This window comes from Impatiens glandulifera, chromosome 1 (genome assembly GCF_907164915.1).
Source record: "Impatiens glandulifera chromosome 1, dImpGla2.1, whole genome shotgun sequence".
Classification (NCBI taxonomy): domain Eukaryota; kingdom Viridiplantae; phylum Streptophyta; class Magnoliopsida; order Ericales; family Balsaminaceae; genus Impatiens; species Impatiens glandulifera.
The window spans coordinates 145,196,517-145,218,059 of NC_061862.1; the positions used below are offsets into that span (position 1 = coordinate 145,196,517).

Consider the following 21,543-nt stretch of genomic DNA (forward strand, 5'->3'; position numbering starts at 1 on the left):
AAAAAGACGCAAGTTTGAGTCGAAAAAAAGAAATGAACTTTTAACAATTATAAATAATATATATAAATTTAAATTAGTAATTTCAAGAAAAATATATATAATTTTAAATTATTTTATTACATTTTATTTCATAATTAAAAAACTAGTTATATATATATATTTTAAAACATTTACATTAATGTAATTTGAGTTTGTTGTTTTGAAGATGAACTTAGAGTGAAATTAATTCGATAAATACAACATATTTTCTCAAATTTGTATGAATAGATAAAATCTCATTACTAAAGTTTTTTTTTCATTTTAGTATTCTTTAATAATTCTACAAATATATCATTTAATAATATAAATTACATAATCATTGATGCATGTATCAGCGATACAATATAATAAATATGCATAGATTTATTTTAAAAGCACTTTTCTTTTCCTTTTGGTGAAAATGGAGTTAAGGGCACTTGGGCTGTCCCTTGGAGTTCTTCTTGTCCCTATAACAAGGGCACTCATCCTTATTACCAAAGGTTCCTGAAGGAACACAATGGCAATCTCTACAGCATATGCCACAGTACTCAAGACACCTATCCATCCTCCCTGCTTTCGAGCACCTCACTTCACACTTCGGGTCGCAAAATGCATGATCATCGACTGTATACATAAAATTCAAGTAATCACATGAATTGTCCCGTTTTGTAAATGAGAAAGAGTTTAAGAATTACCGTCGACATCAGCCAGTACTAGTATCGCGGTTTGATCGATGAGGAGTGATGAGGCGATGATCAGTGAAATTACAAGAAACCTGCAGCTTGTGATGATCATGGCCATGGAATGGATCTTCTTGATATCTTAATGTTCTTATGATAATGGAGGTAGTAAAATAAGTTAGGCTTTAAATAGAGAGCAAAAAGGTTTGTTACGTATGAAAGTAACGTGTAACGAGGGGGCTATTAGACAGCTGCCTGTTTTCCACATAATTATTTCTTTTCTTTTTTTAAATTAGTATTTAAATTTATACTTTTTTATTTTAAAAGAAAAGATTGCACTTATCCCAACTCTCAAATTTTGTTTTTTAGGAAAAGAATATTAAAAAACTTGTATAAAAGTAATATCAAGGAATGTATTTTCATTAATGTTGGATAAATAGGAATTCATTCTTACTTAAGGTAGCCTGTTTCTAGTGTTAGTAATTGTTGATTAAGAAATTTAAGTATTAAACTGAGTTTAATTATAAAATTTTATTAGATCTATATTTAAAATTATTAGTGTTAATTAGGGTGTAAACGAGTAAATTGTTAGTTGATAGCTCGGTAAAAAGATTTATATTTATAATATTATATTATAATATAATATAATATAAAATAATATATTATATAATAATTATTATTATAATATAATATTATATATTATATTATATTACATCTTATAATATATAATAATAATAATAATATATTATATTAAATCTTATAATATAAAATAATATATAATATATATATAAAAGAAACTCTTAATATATTCTTTCCTCAAATTCATTGGCTTTTCTTTCTCTGGTTTTCCTTACAATTAAGAACAAATCAGTATTTCACATGTATGATCTTTTATAGTTCAGAAAAATTTACAAATTGACCCCAAATAAAATATGTAATTTTAATTATTAAATTATAATTTTTTATATTTTTAATTTCGAACTCGAGTAGTTCGAATTTTCAACGAGGAGAGGCGTGTTTAAATTCGAATATATAATGCAACTCGAGTCGAGTTCGAGTAGTATAGTACTCAGCTCGACTCGTTTATACTCCTAATGTCAATATACAACCATTTAATTTACTTCGAAAAACTTACTATATTTTTAAACTCAAAATTTTATTGGAAAAAAAAAATGAAATAACAAGTCAAATGAAAAATGTCTAAACCCAAAGGAATAATAACACATTAGCTCCTATATTTAAGATCATGAACATTCGAATCATTTTAAAATCAAACTACAAATATAATTTATAATTTACGGGATCATGAACATTGCAGAGAGAAGTCTATCAATAATATTGTTGTCCCTCTTTTATTGAGAAAGTGAAGAACTTAGTACTCAAATGAACGATAACAAAAATTTGCCTTGAGTTAGTCAAAAGTGTCGTCTTGGAATCATTGAGTATTGGTGCCAATAGTTTATCTTACCAAATGGGTTATGAAAGAGGTAGACCATATTATGCGTCACTTCATATGGGACAAGTTTGGTCGTGATTGCAAGAAAGTCAAATGACTAGACATTTATTGGCCTAAAATATTAAATGAAACAATGCTCTTGATATCATGTTTTTCTGGTTCATTATCAAGAAACATTGGACTTTCTCAAGTTAAATATGTCCATTCTAGATTCATGAAAGGGGTCCAACCTTTGGAAAAGCCCTATCTCAAACGAAATGTCATGGCTGTTGAAAATAATTTTGAATACGATAGAATATGTTGTAAAGATGATTGAATACATATGGGGAGATGGACGAGATACCCAATTTTGGCATGAGCCTTAGTTCGAACGAAATATCAAACCAGAAGAGGCTACAAACATTCGAGTATATCAATGATGGATAATGGCCTAGGTCTTACGAAGAGTGGAAGAAAAAATAGGCATCCTTGCACATGTGCAATCTTTCGTCCTTTATAACGGGAGACACGATAATCAAACCTTAAAAATTTAAAGACGGAAATTTTTGCTCCCTCAAAGATTAGGATGTACAGATGGTCAACTGACACAATGTCGTGTGGTCTCTAAAGTCCTACCAAAATACACATACACCAAGTTAAGCATTTTTCGACACATAAATACTGACGCATATTTTGTATTGTTAAGCTAAGAAAACCATTTAAAAAATTAAGTTACCTTATAAACTTTTACTTTCTATAGATTATATCCTTTCATTAATTAACTTTTATCAGTAAAACCTTCGCATACAATTATTTTCATTTACATCCATCAATTAAAAATCATTTTCAACAATGTTTTGATCATCTAAATTATTCATCTTCCTAGAAGTCCGAGATATTCTTCAAATAGTTACTCAATTACAAATCATATTGATATGATCTTATACTAACTAACAAAATTTGTTTCAAAATCATATTTTTGTTGTTATATCTGATAATGAAGAGTGAATTTACACACATCTTACTCTGCTAAGTTTCTGGTTTATTTTATTGTAGTATTTGTTATTCTAATAATCTATTTATACTCTAATTGGTATTGCTTCTTCAGGTATATGTTTACATTGTTTGTCCCTTTAAACAATCATCTCAGGTAGATTCTATTTCCTCTTTTCTCTATATTTGTAGTGTTTGTGTGTGTTTTCCTTATTCACTTTTGTGAAGGGTTTCCTCTTACAAGTATATACAGACATACAAATAATAATAATGCATGTACTCTTTAATTTATGGTTGTATTTCATGATTATGCATTAATGTAGGAAATGGAAGAAATTTGTGGAATCATATATAGTGAAGGTATTCTTAGATGGTGATGGTTGTTAGAATGGGCTAGGTAGAAGCATAAAGATAGTATCCCCATTTCAAAACACTTATCACTAGTGAAAAATAAGCCTTTACCGACCAAAATTACTGACAGGATAATTGGTGATCGCTATTGAGGTGTTTAATAACGATGAGGCCAAATGTTGTCGGTATTGATTGGGTTAGTGCCGACAGTAGACAATCTGTCAGTATTTATATATATATATATATATATATATATATATATATATATATATATATATATATATATATATATATATATATATATATATATATATATATATATATATATATATATATACGACGACAGGATTAAAAATGGTCGCTATTTGTTTGGGTCAATAGCAATATGAAATCAAATAACTAAGTTAAATTTCTTTTACATATAAGATTATTTGGTTTTATAAATAAAATAGGTATCTTATTAATAAATTCATCTTTTAACTTTAACCTGAAGAAAAATTCAAAAAATTATATACGTAATTATCAAATTATATAATAATGAACTGAATTTATAATATCTGAATTAATTTTAAAAAATATATGAATAATCAAATTATATAATTTTAGTTAAGTTTTTATAAATTAATATTTGGAATATATATGATTTTATAATGTTGATTAATTTTTTATAATATTAAAATTATAAACCTACGTGTTTGAATTGAAATACTTCAGTGTAATAATATTAATAAAATTCCTGACGACGTCTTTCCATGTCTGTGAGCTCCTTGACGCCACAGCTAGGCACATTCACTATAACTCAGCGAGCGACTATAGTGGAAGGAATATTCGATTATAATTCTATCGGTTTTCCTCGTAACCTCAAGGATGCAATCGAAAGGATTAAAACAAATATCGCCTATTTCCGTAAGAACTACGCTGAAATAGTGTAGTTGATCATCATTCTGAGTCTTCTATGGCATTCATTTTCTCTCGCCCTATTTACGATCTTGGTTACGGCTTGGAATATCCTCTATTTCCTCCGAGACGAACCGCTGGTAGTTTTGAATCGTACAATTGAGGATTGGTGTGTACTTTTGTTTCTTGGAACCCTAACTATTTTGTTGTTATTTATAGTTGATGCGACGGAGAATATATTGATTTCTCTAGCGATTGGATTGATGCTTGTTTTGATTCACGGCGCTGTAAGGAATACTATAAATTTGTTTGTGGATCAAGAGGCAGCATGATCTGCTCCTTTCTTGGCTAGAACGTCGCCGCATGGTTCGTCTGCTTAAGAATTGGTAGTTGTTGTTCGTCTGCTCTCCACCATTACTGGAAAATATGGATAGTCGCCTCCTGCCTGCATCTGATTTCTATCCATCTATGCATCCCCTTCGTTCGACGTTCAAGTCGCTGCCCTAGGCACACACACTCTTATCTTTGATTTCTAGTAGCTCTCCACCATTACCGGCTAGGTGCGTCCCTATTCTGCCTCTCATTCTATGTTAACTAATCATGATCTGTTTTTGACTCTATAGAACAATCCTTACTTACCAAATACCTTACAAAAATTGATGATATACATGTGATAGAATACTAGTTCGTAGTTAGAATTTAAGTAGCTTGAAGATAACACAGAAATTAAATATTCAATTTGATCCTTACTATTTAATTTCTCTTTAACCAAATATATTCATTTAGTGTATACGTCTTTCATGCAATCTTAGATCTATTTTATATATCCCCATCTTAGAACCATCTTGAGTCCCTCTCTCTTTGAAGATGGTACACTTCCTTGCATTTGTCTTGTGAGATTCAACTTCTAGCAATATTACTTTAATTGTTTTGTATAGATGCCTTAGATGTTACACCTCCCTTTGGCTTTTGCCAAATTTTGGTTGTGGTGCGAAATTAATGTATTATAATTTTTTTATTGATATAGGAGTATGTGTCTAAGAGTCATGTAATGGTTTCGAAGTCTATTCATTTGTATTTGCAGACAAGCATCCACTCATGTAGTTAACTCTGCAATTTAAACTGCATAAATTTCATGCTACATTATTTTCTTACTGGTATATCATTGTATATTGGATAGTCATGTATGTATGCCATTCTTGTATTATATTTATTATGGAGTTTCTATTTTCAATCTTGCTTTGTTGACTTGTGGAATGATATGATAATCATATTTTCCTAGTACATATTCTTTCATCTAAGAAATCAGAATTTTGAAATGTTTTTTCATGTTTGTGAACTCACTAGTTATCATGACAATCGTATTTCTTCTATCTCTTGTAAGATGAGAGTATCTTATATCATTCAACAAAGGAGCTCTGCAGCTACATAAATCTTTTTGCACCATGCACACATGAAGAGTTTCTTACAGTTTATGTATATGTTCACCAATATACATGAATGGAAGCTTGCTTTGTTGTCCATTTTCATCCTATATGTTGGTCCTAGTGATCCTTTCTTAATTCTATTTGTTGGTTGCTAAACTGGATATCATGTCTTTCCACAAGACAGCCCTGGATATGTATTGTTCATGGTTGAATTATGACCTTTTTTGTTAATATGATGGATGAAGTTTTTGTTTCCTTGTCCAAATATCTACCCTGAAATCTTTTTTTGTTGTTGTATTATTCATGTGTCTATTCCTTTCTGTATCTTTATGGAAAACAAGGGGCATAAAAGTCGATTTTTGTATGTTGAATGTTTTTTCTACTAAACTTTAGGGGATCTTATATTTGTTATGTTCCAGAATTTTCTAGTGAATGGTTCATGTATTGGTGAATGTTGTTCTAGTTCCTAATATGATTATGCTTCATATTATTTTGTACTATGCTCTTAAGTTGAAGGTGACAGTCAACTCTTTCAACCATTACAGGGATGTATGTGAAAGGATGCAGCTTTAATATGAAAAAGGATTTTCCTTTTGCTTTCAGTTTATCCATATCAATTTAAGATGTTTGGAAACTCTAAGGATTTTGATGATTACAACTATGAGGCTTCTAGGAACCAAGCTAATCTTACCACAAAAGATCCTTCCCTCAAAACAAACTTAAATGCAGAGATTTGTAGCAACTCTTTCCAACAACTCACATTCTAAAAGAGAAGTGGAGTTGTCATGTCTCTTAAAAACATGGTACTTTTCCCAACTTCATGTGATTGCTTCGTAATGGTCATTTCTCTTTAAGATATTACTGTTTTCTTTTTCTAATATGCCTAACTTTATTATGGAATGCAACTTGTGTCAAGGATTTGATTTTCATGTCCAGCTGTCACCTCCTACTGCGACAGCGACAGAAAGTGGTGCTCTACTAAAACTGGAGATCTAGAAGCGATCCTTAAGTTGTTCTGATGTCATCTTATTTGATGTTGCTTCAAAGTGTGATAGATATGATGCATATGACCTGGTATTTACTAATAATCATATTTTCCTTATACCTATTCTTTCATTTAAAAACCAAGAATTTTGAAGTGTCTTTTGATGTTTGTGAACTCACTTGTTATCATGACAACATATTTCTTTTATGTTATAAGATGAAAATATCTTATATCAACTAACAAAGTAACTCTATAGCTACATGGATCTTTTGCATAATTCTCTTTTGTTTTTGGTTCAGGTGAACGAAGTAGATCCAGTTTGTGTGATTTAAGGATTCATTTGAAGTTTGAAGTGGAACTGGTGAATTTTCTCTGGATAATTTCTCACTTCCCTTGCTTGAAATTGATCATTTTGTTAAAAATATAAAGCAATTTTGATTTCTTTTTGTAGTAAGGAAATAGTTGTGACCTAATTATTGTTTGATGGTAAGTTAAGATAAAGTTTATTCAAACCTTGAAACTAAATATTTTATGTTTGGTTTATGTTTTAAGAATATTATTTAGTTTGTTTTAATATTTTATAAATGACACAACAAACATGTTACTCAATGGTGAGAGTTAGAGTGGTTCTATGGCGACGGTAAGAGTGGTCGTCATAAAGTTCTCTATGGCGATAGTAAGAGTGGTCATCATAGAGTACTCTATGACGACAGTAAGAGTGGTTGTTATAGAGAACTCTATGACGATAGTAAGAGTGGTCGTTATAGAGTACTTTATGGCGACGGTGAGAGTGGTCGTCATAGAGTACTTTATGGCGATAGTGAGAGTGGTCGTCATAGATTACTCTATGATGACGGTGAGGGTGGTCATCATAGAGTTCTCTATGGCGACCGTAAAAGTGGTCGTTAAAGAATATTTTATGGCGATAGTACTAAAATGGTCGGTATATGTGTTTTTAGGTAATAACGACAAGGGCAATGCCGACGACTGAAAACTGCCTTTTTACCTTGCAAATTATTTATAACGACGGTTTATATCTCAATACTGACGACCCATACCGTCGTTATTGAGCTTTTTTTACTAGTGTATTGCTATTATTTTCTATACCGAAACGTATGAAAATTTTGATACAGAACTCTGTATGGTGCAAATGAGGTTAGTTATACTACTTTTTTGTTGTTAGAATATGTATGATAGACCTTGAGAGTAATCTCACACACAACTATATGTGACTGTTGGATCTGATTGGTATCATCGTACACTCGATCTTGCATTCTCTTCTTCTAATAATAATAATTGAGAATTCTATTTTTTTTCAGTTTGAGTAGCATGATAAATAATTTATATTAAGATTGATTATAATGAAAGAGACAACATGTTTGGTCTTAAAAATCAGATTACTAAACTTCTAATGCATTCTAAGAAGGGATAAATGACAATCAATAAATATAAAGCTCAGCAAATAACAGTCCAACTCAATATTTATTATGTTCAGGACTGGAATTTACTGAAGAAAATAAAATATGATGAGATAGTTAAATGGTCAGTTGATGCAATAAAGGAGCTCATGAAGGCTCCCAAAACAAGACATACACTATCAGGAGTAATTCAACATGGAAAGTCAACGAGGTGTAGAAGAATAAAGAAGAAAACAAATCTGAAGACAATGCCTATAAATAAAATGTCTACTTGGGGGATATCCAAACAAAGGTAGAGATACTCAATTCTCCTTTTGAATTCAAACTTCCTTCTAAAGTAGAGGAGAAATGTATTTAAGACTGGGAGTTTATGGTGGTTGCAAAATTCATTGAGAAAATAATGTATCATTCACAACTACCAAAAAGGCTTAAAAAGGTTCTACAAACATACATAACAACTACTTCCTGCGGTTCAAAAATGGCTCAAATCTGAAAGAAATCATGGAGAAAGAGCATACTTTCATAGGATCAAATTGTATAAATCTGGAAAAAATAGTCAGAAGAGATGAATCTACGGAGCAGACCAAAGAAAAATGCCCAAATTTGCTTCAAGCTTTACAACATTCCAGCCCACATGTACAATGTTGAAGCAATTAGTCATTTTGCAGGTATAATTGGGAAACCATTATGTATGGACCCAATAACAAAAGGAGGAGAGAGCTTGTCCTTTACTAGAATTAACATTGAAGTACATCCTAGGAGTGTCCTGCCAATAAAAATGATAGTTGTTAACAGAAAAGGAAAGCAAATTGTCATGGTAATCTCTTATTAATTAAAACCAAAAAGGTGTTCTTTCTTTAACACTTCTGCACAATAAATGTGATAAAGCTAAAAAAGAATATCAGAAAAGTCATGAAGCAGAAAAGAAAAAGAAGAAAAAAGAGGAGGCTAAACTCAAAGATCAAACATTTGTAAAAGAAAGTAAGAAGGATTTTTGGAAAAAGGAAAGCAATGAAGGAAAGAAAGTAAAGGGAATCAATGTTTAGAGGAAAAAGAAAATTTTTTGTAATGCAAAGTATTATGATGAAAATAGAAGATGAACCTCAAGTTGTTGTTGAGGAAACTCAAGAGGAAGACACCAAGAATTTTAAAGCTGAAATAGAGAACTCTAAAGTCGATAAAGAAGATTCCAAAACCGATGTGGAGTCTGAAGCTGAAGATAAGGAATACAAGAGTAGAGAAATTCAAGATGAAGATAACAAAGGTAAAAGCCCTGAAATTCTCAGAAAAAATTCTTTCTATCAAATAAAAACAGGCTCGTACAAAGAGAGAATTCAAAATGAGAAACAACATTACTCATCATCCTTTTCAATACAATCTTCTTTCATCGTTAGAGAAAGAGAAAGAGGAAGAGAAAGGGGAAGAATGCCTCTCAATAAAATTAGATGGCATTTAAAATCTCACGTTGGGATGGTTAGGTTTGAATGTAATTTTTTTTTTGTAATCTCTTTTTTTTAGAATGTATGAATGCTACTAATCATTTTTTTAGGGTCTTTTGATTATCATCCTTAATCATAGCTAGAGTTCGTCTAGCTTTGATTTCTGACACTCCCACTTTTGGGATATTAATAAAATAGTTTAACCGTTTTCTGAAAAAAGGTATTCGTTATTATATTCTAGTAAAATTTTGATTGAGATAGACTTGATTCTAAAATTTTATCAATCTTAGTTATTAATTTTAGCTTTTGAATTTATTGAGAAAAATTGACGGTTTTGGTTAAATTTGAATGTGAGGACATTTTATGATTTGATACATGGGTTTGTTAAGAATTTTAAATTGGAGATATTTGATCTTAAGATATCTATATATATATATATATATAATTTTGCTTAATTTTTAAAGTTTCCGGATTGCCGGGTCGAGAGCTGTGGTTAATTTGGATATATATGTGAGAGAAAATGGATATTTTGGTCGGATTGTGAATTGACCCACATATAAATTTAAAATGGTTAAAAATAAAATTAAAAATACTATGGGTATGTTTTGAATTTACAACCTAACAAAACAAGTATAACTCTTTAACCAACTAAACTAAGAAAACTTTATATTTTAAATTCTACACCAAATTTGATAAACGCGGGATGTTTTAACAATATAAGTTCATTTTTTTAACTAACTAATATATATATATATAATGATGCTTAATTTTTAAAGTGTCCGAATTGCCGGGTCGAGAGCAGTGGTTAATTTGAATATATATGTGAGAGAAAATGGAAATTTGGGTCGGTTAAAAATAAAATTAAAAATGCTATAGGTATGTTTCGAGAGTAAATTAAAAATGCTATCACATTTTAACCGTAATTTTTTTTCGGTTTTTATATTATTACTCGTGCAAATTATCACGACCCAATATTCTTGGCACAAGAAGAGGAGGAGGTTTAAGCTCTTTTAAGCCCAACGCAAGGAATGTTCTAGCTGGAAGGAAGGTGCCAGATTAGTGCATCATTAATTGACAGTTAAAAGGTATGTCCTTGATTAGCGCATCATTAATTGATAGTAAAAGGAATATCCCTAAATTAGTGCATCACTAATTTACACTTATAAGGAATGCCCTAAATTAGTGTGTCATTAATGTAATACCTAGAATTAGTCCTATAAATACCTGTGAGGTATTACATTATAAATCACCAAGTATTCAAGTAATATAATATTATTATTTGTAAGAGTTTACTATCTCTCTAGAATTCTTGTGTCAATTATATTAAACGTCAAGTGTTGCATCGAGTAAGGCACTAGTTACTCGTTCTTGCGGAGATCGTAACTAGTGTCGCACGGATCGTTAGTGAAAAGACTGAGCCCATGACAATTGGTATCAGAGCTGAAATGACGAAGAGATTGGATGAAAGTTCAAAGGTCTTGGACGAAGTAGAGAAACTTCCCCACAGGACCGGAGAAGATGGTAGGAACTCTCACAAAGTTACCAAAGAAAGAGAAAGATCAAGAGACGTTATCGTTGATATTATCGCCAGGTTGGAGAAGGTAGAACTCACCTTAGCGTACGGACAAGATAATGTCGGGGACCTAGAGGAACGCATTGCCGAGCTTGAGAAGGAGAGAGACGAACTCCGAGAAGAATGCGAGGTGCCCTGAATGAAGGCTTGTCCAAATTTCAAGAGCAAACTCAGATCGTGGAGCAGACCCTCCTTGGTGAAATCAATACCTTGACCGAGAAACTCGAGGTAATGTCATCTAAATTACAAGCCACCGAAGAGGATGTGGCGTTACTCAAGAAGGTGGTTGCGCAAGAGTGTGGACGTGCTCCTGTAAGAGTCCCCAATCTTATAAAGAAAGACGTTCCAAGGCCTAAAGCGTATTTAGGCGAGAGGAATGCGAAGGAGATCGACAACTTCTTATGGGTCTAGACCAGTATTTCAAAGCACTCGGCCTAGTAGAAGAGGCGAGGAAGATAGATATTGTCACGACATACCTAGAAGACACCACAATGATATGGTGGAGGAGAAGAAGTAGTGACATAGAAAGAGGTCTATGTTCTATAAATACCTGGGGTGAATTCAAGGATGAACTATTAGACAGTTCTATCCTGAAAATTTCATTCGAGCAAGGGCTAAGTTGCGACGACTCTCACATAGAGGGAGTATCAAGGACTATGTCAAGGAGTTCATCGCTACTCTTCTTGAAATCCCTAACTATTTAGATGACGAAGCCTTGTTCTCCTTCACTGATGGTCTACAAATGTGGACGAAACTAGAGTTGGAATGGCGTTGTGTCCAAGATCTAAACACCGCTATTGTCGTGGCTGAATCACTTGTCGAAATGAGAAGGCAAGAGAAACCAAAGTCAAACTATGAGAGGAATGACAAGGGGGGAAATGGTGGAAACCATATCTACAACAACGAAGACCCAGTTAAGTCTACTAAACCCAATGGTAGAGAAGATCGGGATTAAAAATGTGGAGAGAAACCCCGGATAAAGTGTTTATTTTGTGAAGGGTCGCACAAAGCAAAAGAGTGCCCTATGAAGAACAAACTATCAGCATTGATGGAGGAGCAAGAACGCCTTCACGATGAAGCTCGATTGGGGTCGTTAAACCTAATTAGTGTCGTTACAACAAAGTTTGATGAGCTAAAGTCCGCGAAGAAAGGACGACTATTTGTGGAAACTAAAGTAAGAAACCACATGGTTAAATCTTTGTTGGATATAGGAGCCAACAACAATTTTCTAGAGGTAAAGGAGGCGGGAAGACTGGGGATCAGGTACACTAAGGAGCAAGGGTGGCTTAAAGAAGTCAACTCGGCACCAATGTAACTTTTGGAGTTGCTCGTAATGTAAAGATCAACTTGGGGGAGTGGACTGACCTTCTAGATTTCTTCATTATTGACATGGACGACTACAAAATGGTTCTCGGCATAGAGTTCCTAGACAAGGTAAATGTCTTCCTACTCCCTTATGCCAATACGATTTACATTCTAGAGCAATACAATGCTTTCACAATACCTTTAACAAGAGAGGGAAAAAGAGAAACTAGACACCTATCTGCCATGCAACTCTCAAAAGGTGCGAAGAAGACCCATCCATCATCTTTTGTCACCGTGAAAGAAGATGAGAAAATTGCATCTAAAGAGAAGATACCTCCAGAAGTTACAATTGTCCTAAAGAAAGTTCATGATATAATGCCCGCTGGATTATTAGAGAAACCCCACCATAAGAGAGAGGTGGATCACATAGAAGAGTTAGTCAAATGTACTAAACCATCGACGACGGTTCTTTATCGCACGAAACCTCCCAAATTTGAGGAATTGCATAGGCAACCGGAGGAGTTTCCTTTCAAGAAAGAGAAGTGTAAAATAGCCAAGACCGCCAAAAGAATGAAGAAATGGGAGGACAAGAAGAGAAGAGACTTGGAGTTCGGAGAAAACCGAGTGATAGTAAAACTTTTCCTCCATCAAGGGAGATGATTTTCCAAAGTTCACAAGGGGCTTGTGAAGCAATACGAAGGCCCTTTCTTAAAGAAGAAACGGGTTGGAAAGCTAGCATGGCGCTCAAAACTTCTATCATATGTGGAGACATCATCCAAGCCTAAAAGGAGGACGCGACGAGGACATCGCCAGATTGAGTGGGGGAGAATGTCACGGCCTAATCTTCCTGGCCCAAGAAGAGGAGGAGGTTTAAGCCCTCTTAAGCCCAACGCAAGGAATGTTCTAGCTGGAAGTAATGTGCCAAATTAGTGCATCATTAATTGAAAGTTAAAAGGCATGTCCTTGATTAGTGCATCACTAATTGATAGTTAAAAGGAATATCCCTAAATTAGTGCATCACTAATTGACACTTATAAGGAATGCCCTAAATTAGTGTGTCATTAATGTAATAGTTATAATTAGTCCTATAAATACCTATGAGGTATTACATTGTAAATCACCAAGTATTCAAGTGATATAATATTATTTTTTGTAAGAGTTTACTCTCTCTCTAGAATTCTTGTGTCAATTCTATTAAACGTTTAGTGTTGCGTCGAGTAAGGCTGACTAGTTACTCGTTCTTGCGGAGATCGTAACTAGTGTATCAGCATCAAAGTCACCTGAATACCTTGTATCAGATTATTGATAGGAAAATTTCTGCAGAAGATATTCGCGAGTTGATAAGGATGGTCACGAGGGTTAAGGTTAAAGAAGTTCTGTTTAGTATTGATGGGAATAAAAGCTAGAAGTTCTGTTTCTACCAATTTCCTGCTGCAATGTGATTTATAAAATAATTTTAAAAATCATTTCTAAACGATTTAAAAATGTCATAGGAAAAATTATAAATCTTAACCAATTTGCATTCATCCCCGGTAGGACAATCTCTCATAATATTCTTCTCAAGAGCCTTTTAAAAGGCTACGGGAATAAGAAAATATCCCCGAGAGTGGCTTTCAAAATAGATATCAAGAAAGCTTTCGACTCTATTAGATGGGAAGCCATTCGAGACTTTCTGGTTGTTTCTGCTTTTCCTATAATTTTTATTGATTGGATTATGCAGTGCGTTTCATCATCATGTTTTGTTGTTAGTGTTAATGGAGTCCATGGAGGCTATTTCAAGGGTGAAAATGGGGTAAGGCAAGGGGACCCCCTCTCTTCTTACCTTTTCGTATCTATCATGGCGATCTTTGAGAGCATCTTCGCGATGTTCTGAAAGAATCGTCCATACATCTTTTACCCATTCTGTGAGGTAGAGGAGGTAACCCATTTATGCTTTGCTGACGATTTCTTCATTCTAGCGCACACACACATTGATTCCATTAAAACTATTAGGGTTACAGGTTTAACTATTAATGAAAGCAAAAGTGTGGCATTTTATGGAGGCGTAAATGACGAAACGAAGCAGGACATCTTCAACATCATGGGCATCAAGGAAGGCAGTTTTCCCGTAAAGTACTTAGGAATTCCGTTAACCACGAAGAAGATCGAGATCTCACACTGCAAGCCGCTGATTGAAAAGGTAAAAAACACGATATCTGGTTGGGCAGCGAAAAAACTTTCTTATGCAGGGAGGATCGAACTTATCAAAACAGTGGTCATGGGCATAGTTGGCTATTATGCATAGCAAATGGTCATTCCGAAGAAGGTAATGAAGGACCTCGATACACTAATGAGGAACTTTATCTGGGGCAGTAGCGGAAGAGGAGGAAAAAAAGTCAAATGGACCGCTCTCTACAAACCGAAGGACGAGGGAGGCATCGGCTTGAAGAACTGTATCGAGCGGAACAAGGCTCTCACCTTCAAGCATTTGTGGGCTTTAGAGCGCAATCAGGAGTCACTATGGATCAAATGAGTGCATACGAGATTTATGAAATACGAAACCAACATCTGGACCTGCAAAATTCATGAATGTATGAGCTGGTCTCTAAAAAAGATTCTTAAACTAAGAAGCAATATTGCAGATCTTTATGACATTCGGCTAGGGGACGGGAAATTCACTCTATTCTGGCACGACCCCTGGTTTGAAAACCAGCCTATCATCCACAAGGAGGAGTTTCAAAATACCCGCATCAGAAGGGACTACACAGAAGCGAAAATTAGAGACATTAAAGACGGAAATTGGGACTCACTCTTGAGAAGAAATCCAGAAGGACAGAGGATACTTGCAGTGCCCTCGCGGGAACGTTCTTCTCAGTAGTGAGTCATATTTCCCGTCTTTAATGTCTCTGATTTTCGCTTCTGTGCAGTCCCTTCTGATGCGGGTATTTTGAAACTCCTCCTTGTGGATGATAGGCTAGATTTCGAACCAGGGGTCGTGCTAGAATAGAGTGTTTTTCCCATCCCCTAGCCGGATGTCATAAAGATCTGTAATATCGCTTCTTAGTTTAAGAATCTTTTTCAGAGATCAGCTCATACCTTCATGAATTTTGCAGGTCCAGATACTGGTTTCGTATTTCATAAACCTCATATGCACCCATTTGATCCATAGTGACTCTTGATTGCGCTCTAAACCCACAGATGCTTGAAGGTGAGAGCCTTGTTCCACTCGATACAATTCTTCAAGTCGATGCCTCCCTCGTCCTTTGGTTTGCAGAGAGCGGTCTATTTGAATTTTTTTCCTCCTCTTCCGCTACTGCCCTAGATAAAGTTCCTCATCAGCGTGTCGAGCTCCTTCATTACCTTCTTCGGAATGACCATCAGTTGCGCCCAGTAGCCAATTATGCCTATGACCACGGTTTAGATTTGTTCGATCCTCCCTGCATAAGAAAGTTTTTTCGATGCCCATCTAGATATCGTGTTTTTTACCTTATCAATCAGCGACTTATAGTGTGAGATCTCAATCTGCTTCGCGGTTAACGGAATTCCTAAGTACCTTACGGGAAAACGGCCTTCCTTGATGCCCATGATGTTGAAGATGTCCTGTTTTCTTTCGTCATTCACGCCTCCATAAAATACCACACTTTTGCTTTCATTAATAGTTAAACATGTAACCTCAAAAAAGAACGTTAGTGCAGCCCTAATAGTTTTAATGGAATCAATGTCTGTGTGCGTTAGAATGAACAAATCGTCAACAAAGCATAAATGGTTTACCTCTTCTACCTCACAGAATGGGTGAAAGATGTATGGACGATTCTTTCGGAACATCGCGAAGATGCTCTCAAAGATCGCCATAATAGCTACAAAAAGGTAAGAAGAGAGGGGTCCCCTTGCCCGTTTTCACCTTGAAATAGCCTCCGTGGACTCCATTGAGGCTAACAACAATGCAGGATGATGAAACGCACTGTTAGGATTGGGGACGCCCTTGGAGAACCGGGGTGTTTCCTGTTTCTGAAAGGGTAGCCGCTTACACAACACAACACACAATTTGGTGATAGTCCGGTTAGAGACTAAAACTGTTCTTAACACTACGCAAGCTGTTACAGACTCTTGAACCGGGTTCAAGGACGGAAATGTCTATTTCAGCTTGAAGCAATGCACACGACTTAGTTTTGATGAGATTAACAAGGAATCGGTTAGATGGAATATATGGACCATTTTGGTTAAGGATTATGTTCAGGTTGGTAATAGTTCGGTTTTTAGAGTGAGTAAGCCGGAAATAAAAGAAATGACACGAGACAAGATTTTTTATGGATGTTCGGAGCAAACCCTCCTACGTCACCCCTTCTTCTCAGATTATGAGAAGGATCTCCACTAACTTGAATGTTACAACACTCACACAATGCCGAACGAGCCTTAATCACTACTCGTCGGTTACACCAATCACTATGATGTAATACAATAACTTTTTACACATGGTAAAATACACACACAATACACAAACACTTTCGGGATTTCAATCACTTATGCGTAAGATCTTTCGTTTTCTGTTTCTTCTCTCTTGAATGAGCTTTTTCGTAGAAATCTCACGCGTATTTGCGTGTTCGCGCGAGAGCTCTATATTTCTTGAAATGATCCAGCTTCCTTTTATAGTGAAAAGATGACGAATGTCATATTTTCTCTCTCTAGGAGATTGGTCACTGGAAGCCGTGTCGGTTGACACATGGAAGACGTGCCGGTTGACACATGGAAGACGTGCATAAGCCGGTTTGGACACATGGCAGACATGCACTTAGCCGGTTTGCATTTTGGACACATGGCAGACATGCACTTAGCCGGTTTGCATTTTGGACACATGGCAGACATGCACTAAGCCGGTTTGGACACATGGCAGACATGCATAAGCCGGTTTGGACACATGGCAGACATGCATAAGCCTTCGTTTTTCTCTCTTACACATTCCCAAGGAATATTGTAATAATTATTTTGCCCCATGCCTAGTTTCTTCTCTTACATATTCCCAAGGATATTGTAATCATTATCTTGGCCCATGCCTAGTTTCTTCTCTCTCTTACATATTCCCAAAGAATATTTTGTTTGTCTTAACACGTTATCTTCAAGATATTCATATTTTTGAATTATTTGCCCGTTGCAACTCAACCGGTCCTGAACTTGAATCGTTCCGGATATCTGCACAAAGGTTGAACCTGTCCGGATTTCATCTCAAACCGGAACTTATTTATGACCGAGCGGCTGCATTAAGTGTCGGTTGATCGGAGACTTCTTTTATTAAATGCTTGTTTGACCGATCTCCTAACTGAGCTCCCGTTGACCAACCGGCTGACTAAGCTTCTTGGTCGAACCGATTGCTTTTAATTCAAACCGATGTCAAACAACCGAACAGTATATATATTTCCAACCGAACGGATTTTGCCTAATTTCTCTAAAATATCAAAACTTTAAATATTATTTGAATTCTGTGAGATTTGATCCCTAGTCACCTGTGTGACAGGCAAAGGTGTTTACCACTATGCTACAAAAGCTTCTTGTTATATTTAAACCAATTAATATACTTGATATGACTTAGCGGTTTAACATATTTATTTGAACTTAATTTATCTATTCATTAAACATTTCATAAGTTCTAACAATTATTTTCTAACAATTTCTTCCTTTTTGATTATTTAGAATAAATATTCAAAAATTGTAATGTGTGGCCGGTTTAAAATTAACTTACTTAATTTTTCTAACACGCACTGCATAATCCATTTAATAAAAATCATAGAAAATGCAGATACAACCAGAAAGTCTCGAATGGCTTCCCATCTAACAGAGTCGAAAGCTTTCTTGATATCTATTTTGAAAGCTACTCTCGTGGATATTTTCTTATTCCCATAGCCTTTTAAAAGGCACTGCATGAGAAAAATATTATGAGAGATTGTCCTACCGGGGATGAATGCAGATTGATTAAGATTTATAATTTTTCCTATAACATTTTTAAATAGTTTAGAAATGATTTTTAAAATTATTTTATAAATCACATTGCAGCAGGAAATTGGTGAAAGTATACCTTTATAATATGTTAAAGTTATTTTTTATATTAATCCATGTTATAATTATAGAAAGATTAAATTTTTATATTAATGGAATGATACTTTCATCGTGATTAATTCATATCATTTAGAGTTTTTTTTTGGAAAAACGACTTAGCGTCATTTCATTAAAAAATCCTAAAAACGGGGAAAAAAACCCACGAGTTAAAGAGATCATTCTAGATAGGCCTCGAATAATTTTGAAGTCGTAACATTCTGAATAAAAGCTAAAAAGCTAAAAACGTAAATAAATTATCTGATTACAATGTTTTCAATTCTAGTGAGTTAAAAAAACGGTAAATTTCAGTTCCTACAAATATTCCAGTTCTGCTCCGTGCTTGGAATTCTTCTCCACGTTCTTACGAGGGCGCTACAATCCGATACAATATCTTTCCATAACTCTTTAACGCTCCTGCGGGTTCTTCCATATACCATTGCATTCCGTTCTTGTCAAATGTTATACACCACTGCTCCAAAGCCGCACTTTAACACGCTTCTTGCAAATCTATTTCCCTTGGCTTTAAGTAGTTCTGCTTATTTGATTTCATTCCATTCGCTCGGGAAACTGATCAGCTCCATGATTTATAGAATTTGTCTTAAAGCTCTGAAGCAATACACCTTTGGCTTTGAGTAGTTCCGCTTATTTGATTTCATTCCATTCGCTCAGGAAACTAATCAGCTCCATGATTTATAGAATCTATCTCAAAGCTCCGAAACAATACAACAGCTCCCGAATAGGTGATCTATAGTTTCTTCATTTCCACTACATAGAAGACAATTCGCATCCGGGATTCTTATATATTTACTGATACGATCACGAGTGTTGAGTCTTATCAAGAATGCGAGCCATATGATGAGCTGATGTCGAGGGATAGTCTTCGTTGACCATACAAGAGGAGCTCATTCTACTTTCTGTACTTTTTCTCGGGTTACCTCCCATATTTTCTTCGATACTAGCTTCCCATTGTCCTCAGCTTTCTATTCATGAATATTCGGCATGTCATGTATTTGTATGTTAATTATATGATGAAGTATTCTCTATCCTTTTGGATTTCTTCTCAGGAGTGAGTCCCAATTCTCGTCTTTAATGTCTCTGATTTTCGCTTCTATGTTGTCCCTTCTGATACGGGTATTTTGAAACTCATCCTTGTGGATGATCGACTGGTTTTCGAACCAGGGGTCGTGCCAGAATAGAGTGCATTTCCCGTCCCTTAGTCGAATGTCATAAAGATATGCGATATCGCTTCTTTGTTTAAAAATCTTTTTCAAATACCAACTCATACATTCATGAATTTTGCAGGTCTAGATACTGGTTTTGTATTTCATAATCTTCGTATGCACCCATTTGATCCATAATGACTCCTGATTGGACTCCAAAGCCCACAAATGCTTGAAGGTGAGAGCTTTGTTCCACTCGATACAGTTCTTCAAGTCGATGCCTCCCTCGTCCTTCGGTTTGCAGAGAGCGGTCCATTTGACTTTCTTTACTCCTCTTCCGCTACGGCCCTAGATAAAGTTCCTCATCAGTGTGTCGAGCTCCTTCATTACCTTCTTCAGAATGACCATCTGTTGTGCCCAGTAGCCAATTATGCCCATGACAACGGTTTTGATAAGTTCGATCCTCCCTGCATAAGAAAGTTTATTCGCTGCCCAGTCAGATATCGTGTTTTTTACCTTTTCAATCAGCGGTTTGAAAAGTGAGATCTCGATCTTCTTCGCGGTTAACGGAATTCCTAAGTACCTTACGGGAAAAATACCTTCCTTGATGCCCATGATGTTGAAGATGTCTTGCTTTGTTTCGTCCTTCACGTCTCCATAAAATGCCACACTTTGGCTTTCATTAATAGTTAAACCTGTAACCTCAGAAAAGAACGTTAGTGCAGCCCTAATAGTTTTAATGAAATCAATGTCTGCGTGCGGTAGAATAAACAAATCGTTAGTAAAACATAAATGGGTTACCTCCTCTACCTCACAGAATGGGAGAAAGATGTATGGATGATTCTTTCGGAACATCGCAAAGATGCTCTCAAAGATCGTCATGATAGCTACGAAAAGGTAAGAAGAGAGGTGGTCCCCTTACCTTACCCCATTTTCCCCCTTGAAATAGCCTCCGTGGACTCCATTGACGCTAACAACAAAGCAGGATGATGAAACACACTACATAATCCAATCAATAAAAATCATAGGAAAAGCATAAACAACCAGAAAGTCCCGAATGTCTTTCCATCTAACAGAGTCGAAAGTTTTCTTGATATCTATTTTGAAAGCCACTCTCGAGAATATTTTTTTAAAAAAGCTCTGCATGAGAAGAATATTATGAGAGATTGTCCTACTGAGAATGAATGCAAATTGGTTAAAATTTATAAATTTTCCTATAATATTTTTAAATCGTTTAGAAATGATCTTTGAAATTATTTTATAAATCACATTGCAACAGGAAATTGGTCTAAAGTTTTAAATGAAGAGACATATCTGAAACAAAGAACCAAATTATCGATATATAATATACTTTCTAAACAGTACCTAACACAAATTTTGATCAATTAGTTTTATGCATACATGTGGATGAAAATTCCTTTCCATTTTCTAGATGGTTAAGACAGGTTAAAATAATAAGGATAAAATATCAGGCTTATTTTAAATGTGTAAAAAGGTTAAACGTCCTATTCTAAAAAATCATTAAAAAAATTGATTTATCCTTTTAAATTTAATAAAATTACTGTTATATATAAAATCATATAATTTCTCATTTTTTTCTTATTACAAGTAAAACAAACTTAGTTCTTTCATTTGGTCATAATTCTTATGATTATATTTAAAAAAATATTTTCAAATATCATAAATAAAAATATAATTATATATAAACTAATTATATAATATAAAACTGAGAGAAATATATATATATTTTATTACCTCTCATTTATATATATATATATTTTAGTCTCATTTATATA

General features: G+C 34.5%; 1 protein-coding gene across 1 annotated transcript; it reads right to left on the reverse strand.

Moving 5' to 3' along the window:
- Positions 1-400: 400 nt before the first annotated feature.
- On the reverse strand, positions 401-850 carry LOC124910022 (peamaclein-like). Its single transcript, XM_047450650.1, has 2 exons — positions 714-850; positions 401-642 (listed from the first exon to the last, which is right to left on the reverse strand). The coding sequence occupies exons 1-2, from the start codon at positions 817-819 to the stop codon at positions 446-448; spliced, it is 303 nt and encodes a 100-aa protein (XP_047306606.1). The 5' UTR covers positions 820-850; the 3' UTR covers positions 401-445.
- Between the last annotated feature and the right edge of the window lie 20,693 nt (positions 851-21,543).